This window comes from Mastomys coucha, unplaced genomic scaffold, assembly GCF_008632895.1.
Source record: "Mastomys coucha isolate ucsf_1 unplaced genomic scaffold, UCSF_Mcou_1 pScaffold20, whole genome shotgun sequence".
Taxonomy (NCBI): domain Eukaryota; kingdom Metazoa; phylum Chordata; class Mammalia; order Rodentia; family Muridae; genus Mastomys; species Mastomys coucha.
Window position 1 is genome coordinate 13947762 of NW_022196903.1, and position 10849 is coordinate 13958610.

At 39.7% G+C, this 10849-nt stretch overlaps 1 protein-coding gene across 4 annotated transcripts in view; it reads right to left on the reverse strand.

Moving 5' to 3' along the window:
• Positions 1–2723: 2723 nt before the first annotated feature.
• The window catches only part of Cttnbp2 (cortactin binding protein 2), a 157015-nt gene continuing 148889 nt past the window's right edge, over positions 2724–10849 (reverse strand). For all 4 annotated transcript variants that reach the window (XM_031381247.1, XM_031381245.1, XM_031381243.1 and 1 more), the window contains 2 exons: positions 10542–10640; positions 2724–3779 (listed from right to left, as the gene is read on the reverse strand). In XM_031381247.1, coding sequence (XP_031237107.1) covers positions 3528–3779; positions 10542–10640 — 351 coding nt within the window. In that variant the 3' untranslated portion in view covers positions 2724–3527. The remainder of the gene's footprint in view (positions 3780–10541; positions 10641–10849) is intronic.

Sequence of the window (10849 nt, forward strand, 5' to 3'; positions counted from 1 at the left end):
TTTCTGTTTGAGGAAAACAGAACTTGAGAGGGAACAGGTATCAGACATTACTGAGTGATTTTATAAGTGCATTTTCTGTGATGGATCATGGTCCTTAAGAATAAATGTCAAAAGAAAGACTAAGACTAATCAACTGAATTTGATTTTTTTCCTCCAGAATCAACTACACAGAAACATTCCATTTGTGAAAAACAGACTTCATCAAAATTGACAACTTTTACTGGTAACCAGGTATGGTAACATCTTCTTGTCTTATTTACACAAGGAACTACAAAACACGTGAATCTATTCTGGAGAAATGTGCCCTTAAGTTAAAAATGAATGTGAAAATCACAAGTGTGTTTTGCAGTCATTTTTCTGGTTATTGTTTCAGAGAGTTGAAATTTAAAGATGCAAGGCTCATAATATAGCTGTCACTGGCTATGTTTGAATGGCTACAGCTGGGGAAAGTGTAGGGTTGCCATAAAGGTGACTATGTAAATAAGTGCTCGAATCATTACTGCATTCTCTTCTTTCTATCCTTCTACTGACTCTGGACCTAGTTTGATGAAAACTTGTTCTGCTGGTTTCTAAGCTGTTCCTTAAGATGTTAGGTTGAAGGTTTTTGTTTGTTTTAATCAAATAGCCACAAACACATGACATCCTGGGTCCTGGGATTATAGGTGTGGGCCACAATGCCTGGCTTTGAGACTTTTCTTAATGTAGGTGCTAATTGCTGTGAGCTCTCTTTCTGAACTGTAAGTTCGTGTTCCATGTCTTGATACATTGTTTCTATTTTCATTTGTCTCATTTTTCCTGCTTCTCGGTTTACTTTCATTGATCCATTGGTGGTTCAGGAGTGTTAGCAGATATTTCTAAAGGTTGTTCTTTTGAATTTTTCTCTACTACCAATTTCTTGTTTCATGTGATTGGATTGCAACATTGGGGATGATTTAAATTTTCTCCCATAACAACTTGTGATCTATCCTGGAGCATGTTTTATGTTAGGTTGAATATTGTCAGTATGTTGGTTAGATCTCTGGGGCCTAAAGAAGAGCTTAAGTCTGCTGTCTCTGCTCTGTCTTGTGATCTCTCCATTATTGAACATGAGGCATAACTCCATAATGGCAGTATGTGGCTTTCTCTTTTCTTTCAGATTGTCTGCTTTATACATACGTACATATGTTCTGAAAAAGCACAGGAAGTTCTGAAAAAATTTAGAAAAATTAGGCCATCATTCTGTAGCTCAAGCTGCCCCCAGACACCTGGTGATCTGTTTTAGCCTCCCCTGTGCTGAAATTATGGACATATTAGTTACCACATCCAACTAAGCTCTGAGACATTCAATTAATCCTCCTTTTATGAATGACTGAGGCCACGGTAAATGGTTTACTGTGTTCTAATGTAATATTCCCATGGTCTTTATGGTTGTTTTGGTCGTTGTTTTGGTATAGGTTAAATAACCTGTTGCCTACCACAGCAGCTTGAATAATCAGCAGTACTTACTTAGTCCAACCCTAAGGTCATTTATCATTAAGACCCTATCTAGCCAATTGCAGACTCACTCTTAAATTTAGGTTCCACCATGTTACATGATAGCCTACTGGCATTTAAAGATTTTGGACCATGACCCACCGTCATAATTTCACTTGCATGGATATGCACTCATAATCCACACACTGGGTAAATGATTCAGAGTCCTTTCATTGCAATGACCTTGACATTTCCAAGTCTATCAAGTTCTGTTTTTTTAATGAGTTATGATTTATTAAATATCATGACCTATCAGTAGGCTTCTACTTTGAAAGCCCTTGATCTAAATGCTCTTTTTAGACTTTATGCTACCTGCCACCCAATTATTAAAAGTACACATTGAATCTGACAAAAATGAAGAAGCAGGCATGGATCAATTACTACGGGTCACCTCAGTGTTTCTCAAATTTGATTTTGTTTTCTTACCTTTGTCTTTGATTCAATTGCTCCCAAAACTAGCACTTTTTTTTTTTTAAATGAAAGCACTTGAGTATCAAATACTATCTGGCATGCAGAATTTGAGTCCAGCTCAACATAGTTATTATGTTCAAGTCTAGGCCCACTTCCCAGTACCTCTCCTCCCACCCTTTGACCTTTGCTTCAGTTCATTTTGTTCACTGCACCTTTTCCTGTATATTAGGTTGATGTTCTACACCCCCAAAACTTGCCTGGTGGAGAGAAAGCCCCAGAAAGAATACTGGCACATGTTGCACTCTGGTTATTCACTAATGGCAAGGCTTTCTTCTACTTCACCTCAAGCCATACAACAGTCATTACATTTTCCCCCAACATTTGCAGATATTTTTGCAAAGAAGTTTAAAACAGTGTCCGTATGTGTGAATTTAATGGAAATACCTATCCTGACCCTTCAAAGAACTTTTAATACATGAGTAAAAGAGCTTCATTTGAAAATTGTACTTTTTTTGACAGTTCAAACTCTATTTGTTTTTATTCCAGCCAAATATCTAAGACTATATCTTGTAAGGGTAAGCTGGCATGTGGCATGCAGGAGAAGTTTAATGGCATTCCCAAATGGAGCATTGTTCTGCCGGCTTCCAATTATATGGCTGTTGTATAAACAAGTATCCAAGAGCGGCTTCATATAGGAAAATACAGCAAAATAACTTCACTAATTCAAAATTTTATTTGGTGTCAGAGTACCTTAACTGTGAATTGGATAAATAATTTCACCATTCATTTATAAGACACACTTCTAGAAAATATTAGTTTTATTATCAGTGTGTTATTAGAAATATATTGAAGGAGTTAACTCCAAATTCACTTAATCGACGTCTTTCTTTGTGCAGATAACTTTTATATCCACTTAGGTACAAAAGTTTTGTAAGAAAGATAACAGTTTTATTGCATTATAATTTCATATTTTACAAGTCATAATGCAAACTCAGAAGTGTAAATATATATATACATGATGCAACCAGATGGCAATGTAACCACTAAAAGATTCAAAATGTAAAACTAGAATTTTAACAGGCAAAATACTTCATATGGCTTTTAATGGAAAATAACTGCTTAGAAATGTCTTATTGCCCCATTCAAGTCGTTCCCCATCAGATGAACATAAAATTATCATCTCCATTCAAAATGGCACATTTCATCTAAGCCAATCTCATACACATGTATGCAACTTTCATAAATATACATATATGTACATATGTACAAGTAGCAATATACAGTACACAGACACTTCTGCTTTAGTACCCCTGAACATCTTAGTTAAAACTATTACAAGGTTTCTATTTAAAAAAACTACTTGGAAAGTTGCCATAACTTCAGGGATCAACGTTTAGTCCTATAGAATTAACAGAAAAAAATGTGAGGTTATAAATACATTCTTTACAAAAAGCTGAATAGTGGTCCCGCACTCATCCTTTATATTACAGGAAAAAATGGTTTTATTCATTTGAAGGTATTTACATCTTCTTTGTCTTGGTTTCTGCATGAAATATACAAAAAAAGTTAAGGTGATCATGTTGTTGTAGGTGTTGTAGGCAGGCCTATTTGTTAGGTTTTTCTACTTGTTCGTGTTTGTCTAAGTTCCAATTCTCTTCTTTGGAGTTATTATTGATTTCTAGTTGCCTTGTATTACTGCTGCTGCTGCTGCTTCTCTTGGTGTTCTGGGAACACTGGGCGACTTTACTTCTAGGAACAGGAAGAAAAGATTTAACTCTTGAGACACCCATCTCAGTCTTTGATTTACTGTTGCTGCATTCAGTAGTAGTTTGACGGCTGCTGGGAGGACTGGCTTCCTACAAGACAGAAGAAACCAACAGGTTTATCAGAATTGCCCAATTCAGTTGTCTGTCCCCCTCCCTCTTCTCTTTGTGTTTGAATAAACTTTGCAGCACTTTTTCCCTGTCTGGGGATAAGCTAACAACTGTCTGGGGATTAGCTAACAAGCTAATAAACTGCTTGATTTTTCTGACACCTGCTTTCTGGCCTCACCCTTCTCTTAAATAAGTATTTGTAGGCATCAAGGAGACAAGAGATAAAGTCTTAAGTCTCCACATAAATAGGAATTTCATAGAATTTTATGCCTGAGAACATCAAACTGAGCAAGCTCAATTGGTTTTTTTTGTTGTTGTTGTTTGTTTGTTTCAGTATAGAACAGAGTTTATTTAGGGCATGGGTGGAAAGTTAAGAGAGTAGCAGAGGCAGAGAAAGGCAGAGGAGAGTAGAGAAGTAGGGGATGGCCATGACCATGTGGAGAGAGGGGGAGCAAGTGGGTAAGAGGCGAGGTGAAGAAGTAGGAGTCGAGCAAGCTCAATTGTTATACTCTAGATATTTTATGTACCTACCAAAGGCTCATATGTTCAGGGCTTGGTGCTAAGCTGGTGAATCTGGATCTGGAGCTCAAGAATTCTGACTTAATCAGTTTACTGGGTTTGTAACTAGTGGTATTATTAGGAAGTGATGTGAACTGTAGGTGGGGACTTGATGGACAAAGTAGGTAACTGAATGTGCATGTGTGTGTGTGTGTGTGTGTGTGTATGTATGTTTAATGAAAGTATATCTTTAAATCATTTACATGTTTATGTGCATGTGAGTGGATGTCAGAGGCCAACCAGCAGGAATCAGCTCTCTTATTGTACCATGTAAGCTACAGGTATTCAGTTTACTGTAGGTCTCTTTCTGTGCTTCTTGACTATCAGGGTATTCTGTTTCCCCACAGGTCCAAAAACAACAGAACTGACTAACTGTGGACTAGAAATGCTGGAATCATGAGCCAAAAATACAACTTTCACCCTTTTTAATAATTTCCCTTAGGTACGTATCATAGTGACAAAAGCTAACTTGCCAACCAGGTACTCTGTAGGCTGGTCTCCATGTTATGTTACCTTGGCTAACTCACATTTTTTATATTTCAACAAATGGGTTTTCGACCTTCACTAGAAGATAGTACTGTCCCAGGTGTTTGGCACACAACAAAGAACATAAGAAAACCATCCTGTTCTACTGGACCATACATTCTAACAAAGGAAGGCTCCTGCTCAGCAATTCTGTGCCTAGGTTTCTTAAATCTTCATGAACATATTCTGGTCTGATTGTTTAGTGTGGCAGAGCCACTGCAAACACCTGGCCAACATTCTCCATTTTTCCCACAAGGAACCTGATGGGGAGTTAGCTGAGAGCATCTAGACGGTCAGAACAAGGAAGGTGGAAATTCCCCAGTGTTTCCCCAGTTTCATTCAACAACAGTCCTTTGGCCTGTGTTGTATTAAACTGTGCAAAGCTCTGAGAGCATTAGCATTGCTTTGACAGTAATAATGTACCCACGGCAATGCAATCACTGAACGATTGGAAACTCAAGTTTAACCGGTCAAATAATGACATCTTGGAGAGGAGGGCAACAGTTTGCCTTAAACTGGCTGTGGTATCCTCTTGAAAGGCTGAAGTCACAAAAGATGCTAGCTATTATGCTGGAGTCAGTTTGGGCAGCCCTGACAGCCTGGTCTCCCAAGATTCAGATTTAATGGTCTTAGGTGGGGCATGGGTAGATAGATGGCTTTCAAACATCTCCCACCTGTGTAAAGTACAGCCAAACTTAAAAACTTCCCTCAAGATCTCGTCAAGATCCTTTTTTTTTTTTCTGCATTGAGCTATTCAGTGGTGACACTGATCTGAGCCTCCTCTATCCACACAGCTGGAGATCTTTCCTTGCTGCCCATTCTGTTTGAGTGCCACTAATTAATTAGCTTGCACCTTTAGTTCTCAGTTATGCTTGAGGACTGCATTGACACCCACCAACCACCATAATTATCATTGCTCCTCCACCTGCCTTTTTAAGGTAATCTTTCTAAGGCATCTCCTTTGGCATGTTACAGGTTAATATTGTTCTTTCAACTGAGTAGGGGTCACCAGTTATCGATAATATCTGCCTTCCTCTTCTACCAAATATAATGCTACCTGCAAAATCTGTAAATAATTATGAAATTATGGCAGTATTGGTGGAGGAACAAAATGTATTGGGGGGGGGGCAGATTAAAGTTCTCATTGGCTTCAGAAGTCCCAAATTCCTAGGTATGTCCTAAATATGTCACTAAAGGCCTTTAAAAGTTTACCTCTAATCTTTGTCCCCCTCCATTTATGCTCTATTAAAGTCCTAATAAGCTCTCCATATGACCATTGAGCCACCCCTAAATCACTGAAGTGAAATCCACTGCTGCCCGAGCTTCAGACCCAGCTCTTTCAAAACGCTCAGTCAGCTGTGAGCAACTCTGGTCTACCTTTGTCTGGAGCTTTCAACACTTTGCTAATGAGTAAAAGGCAATGATGGGGCAATATGAGGTCTACAGCACAAACATCTGTAAGGGAAAGAAGGCTGGGCTGCAAATGTGTGGCCCAGGAGAGAAAGTGCTTTCTCCCAGCCAGCTTTGCTCTTTAGGGGGTCAATACCCAGCTGTATTCTGTTGTTTTAGCACTAGCAAACTGCAAGCAAACCTGGAGAGAGGGTTGAGCTATACCCACTCCAGTCGGTGCTCCTCTGCAGCACAGCATGCTATTGATGCAGAAGAAAATGAAAGAAAGTCATTATCATCTTAGCCTGCTTGGTTTTCTTTGAAAAAAAAAAACTGTTGAGGCTAACAAGTTGTGAGTCATAAGTACTTATATTATTGTTTAAGTACGAGATGTCCTTCCAAACGCTTATGAATGGCATGCTTGGTTCCTAGAACTGTTTTGGGAATTTCTAGAAAACTCAAGAAGTAGGGTTTAGGCAGGAAAAAGTAGGTCACTAGGGGTGAGTCCTTGGAGATCCTTGTCTGTCCTTCTGTCTCGCTCCTTCCTTTCTGCTTATAAAGCAAGCGAACAGCTCTCCTCAGCCACATACTCCCTCAGCCATGATGTCCTGCCAAATGATCTTGAATTAAAACCCCTGAAACCATGAGACAAATATTTCCTCCCCTATATTGTTCTGGTTAGGGATTTGGTCAGAGTCACACAAAAGAGAACTAATATGGTCCAGCTTGTTGGGTACCGGATGATGAGAATCCTGTGCTGAGACTTAACTGTAAAATCACCTTCAAGACACCGTGACAGAACATCGTGGGGCTTAATCACTGCCCTAGTAAATTACATCAGTTACTCTTCCGATTGCTGTGATGAACTCCAAGCAACTGAGGGGAGGAAGGATTCATATGGCTCAGAGTTTGTAGGGATGCAGAGTTAGGCACCAAAGGCTGCTATAGTTAGGAAGTAGAGAGTGATGGATGGTGCCTGTGTACTGTGCTCCCCTTTTGTATGCTACAGGCCAGGCAGGTCTTCTGTTTATGGGATGAGAGCTGTCTACTTCCTATATGTATCTCTTCTTTCAGTTAAACATTCCCAGAAACATTGTCACAGACACAACAAAGGTATGTTTCTATGTTGATGCTGAAGTCAGTGAAGCTGAGAAGATTATATGTTAGGGATTGGCCTTATGTGATAATGTGGTCTAAAATAGAGTAGACTGCGTATGTTATTTAGTGGTATACCACTGTCTAGCATGGGGAAGGACTTGGACTCCCTCCCTGGCATAACAAAAGGAGGGGGAACATGTTATAAAAAACAATAAGCATAGTACCTAGCTATAATATAGAATGAAAATGGGAATCTCAGCATTTTTGATGAATTATCTCTGATAAAGTACTGTGTTAATACCAAGGCTCCAAATGGGAAAGGAGATAATGTGGTAGTGTTTATTTTTATTTGATGTATGTTGGTGTTTTGCTTGTCTGTATATCTGTGTAAGGGTATAGGATGCTGGAATTATAGGCACTTGTGAGCTGCTAAGTGGGTACTAAAACTTGAAACCTGGTCCTCTGGAATATCAGTCAGTGCTCTTAACTGCTGAGCTATCTCTCCAGCCCTATGGTATATTATTTTTAATTCTGTCCTTTGGTCTGTATCACAAGGACAAGCAGAATGACTACATAAATTACTAAAAAATCTAACAGCTAGAATATGTTTGGGGAGTCCAGGCTGAGTCAGTTTCTGGAAGTATCAGGAGGGATATCAAGCTAAGGATGGGGACGCTCCCTTGGGCTTAGTGTAGTCACAGAAAACATGCTTACAGGGATCGAAGGAATGATCTTTTCAACACTCTGGCAGCCAAGCAGAGTTTAGGGTATCTTTCCCAAAGATCCTCAAATAGGAGCCTTAAGGATTGCTTAAACCTTCCTGGCCTAAAGCTCCCAAGGTCCCAGTACAATCCTCTAACAAAAACTCTAATTTATTTTCCTAAAGTTGCTTTAAATAGGTAGCCCAAACAAACTATTATTAATTCAGAGTGAACCATTCATGCAATACTAAGCATTTTCTTGAAGCTAAAAAGATATGATGCTAAAGGGAGAGAGACAGGTTGCCTCCAGCAGATGGGACTGTGTCAGGGGTAGGGTGGGTTGGAGGAGAAAGGAAAAAACAACAGGGGTGAGGGGTACAATTCACACGTGAAAAAGTTAGATGAAGGAACAGTAGCCCCTCTGAAAATATATGTGGGAATAAAAAAGGCGTGTAGAAAGTAAAGCCCCTGCCAAAAGTTACATCTTAGAGCACTGGATGTCATGCATGGCTCATGAGAATCCAGGGTCCTGCTTATTCCTTAGCCTAATTACACCAGAACATTTAGAGGGCAGAGTTCAGGAAGTATAGATTTACAAGAAAACCTTGAAGTGGATGTCATTACATTATGCCACCAGAGAAGAAGATTAGTCTGAATTTACGTCATTTAGGAAATGGAAAAACATTTACAGTATTTGTCATTTATATTGATGATTTACATGTTTTGCTATTTTGATTAAGAAATAGTTACCGTCCTTTACTGTCAAGAGAGTTACACAGCGCCAGAAGGAGCAGGTTCTTGATAGAGTATGCCTTCTGGCCATGAAGGAGAAAGTAATTTCAGTTAATCCTGAGCACTCTCACCTCTAAAGGGAGTTATTTCCTGATAAGAGGAGAAACTGGGCGTGGAACCAAGAAATGCTGGGTGAGCTGTAAACAAGATAGAGAAGGAAGGACTCTGCCAGTGTCCAGACAGCTGGCACAGTTTGCCCTCTGCTGGCTGCTCCTGAGAAAAGCAGCTTCTGGAAGGGAATCGCGCCCCCCAGTGCTTGCACTCTAAAAAGAAAGAAATCAGCACGGAGCTGATTAAAACCCACAGCCAACTGCACACAGTTCTTAAGAAGCCAGGCAGGATAAAGGATGCCTTAGCCTCCCTTTCTAAAACAAAGCTTTGTATCTGTCTGTAGCTTGCATCATTTTCAGTACTATCTTTTTATGGACAGTGGCTTATAATAGAAAAACGAAGTTTCTCTATCAGACATTTAAACAGAAAGCAACATTGTCTAACAACATTTTTCAGTGTAGGAATTTGAACCTAAAGATTTATATGTGCTGAGAAAGGACGGCACTCCACCACTGAGCCGTTCCTATAGTGAACAGACAACAATATAGTCATACAAAAAAAATGACTATGGGGAAATTGCTCATTAGTGTTCATTATTCCATTTTTTGAGATACTCTGGGCTCACTCTTCTATGCTATACAATGACTCCTTAGGAATGGATCTAGGGGACCAACCGAAGCTCAGAGAAGCTATCACACATGGACAGTGAATTAAGGATTTAAAGATAGCAGAAAGACAGACTCTGAACAAAATATTTTCAAACCAAATGCTCAGTAAGGACACAAGAACTGTGAAAACCTTCTCCTGGCAGGCAGAGAGGTCTTTATATCATGTTCTGTATTTTATTAGGGCCTTCAGCCCACTTCCTTCCTTTCTGTACAGACACCGCTCACCAGAACCAATGAACCACAGCAGCAGAAGCTGTGGACCCAGGACTGTCGGATAGCCAGCTAAAGATCATTCATTTAATAGTTACACCATGCCCACTTTAAAACCTGCCCCACCTCTCCTTGCACACACAGGTCTTTGTAAGCCATTGTGGGAGTAGATATGAACAGGAAGGGAATGGGAACTCAACAGAGCTGATTGAGCACAAACCATGTATTACTAAGTGCTTCTAGGTCCTATACATCCTCACAAAGCAATGGATGGGTAGGATTTCATCCAAAGTTCCTGTTCACCTGGAAGACCAAGTTGCTCTGTCCCTTATGTGGGCTAACACAATCCACATAAACCTTGGCTGTTCTGTTTGCCTCTCTGACTTGATTTTTGAAAGACTGTCTCTCACTAAAACTCAAAGAAAATGAGAATTTGTAAGTGTCTAAGATCTTTATGTTATCATTCAGCCTTTGCTGTATTTACCTCAAGATTCACCAAATGCAAAAAGTCTTATGCTGCTTGTCAAACAAAAAGGGAGACAAAGATTTTAAGATACACACAAATTTTTGAAATATAATATCAAATGGTAAGACAAAGTTAGATCAGCATATTACCTGAACATTTTAAAATCTTTGTAGATTCATATATACTTTTTCCTATTTCTTCTCCCAGTGTAAATTTCAGAATTGAGTTGAAAAGCCAGTTCCACAGCAAATCTTTTTTCCCCCATTTTGGAAAGAAAAACATTTACCTTCTGTGGCACTGGCATCCGCAGGTTAACAGGTGCTGAAGTCACAGGGTTGGTTCTTGAACTATTAAACTTCCTTAAGTCATCCCTGGAATCAGCAATCTGGAAGAGACACAGCCACCAAGTCCAGTCCACTCCACTGTTACACTGTGACACAGCCACCAAATCCACTTCCACTCCACTGTTACACTGTGACGCACCCACCAAGTCCAGTTCCACTCCACTGTTACACTGTGACACAGCCCACCAAGTCCAGTTCCACTCCACTGTTACACTGTGACACAGCCACCAAGTCCAGTTTCACTCCACTG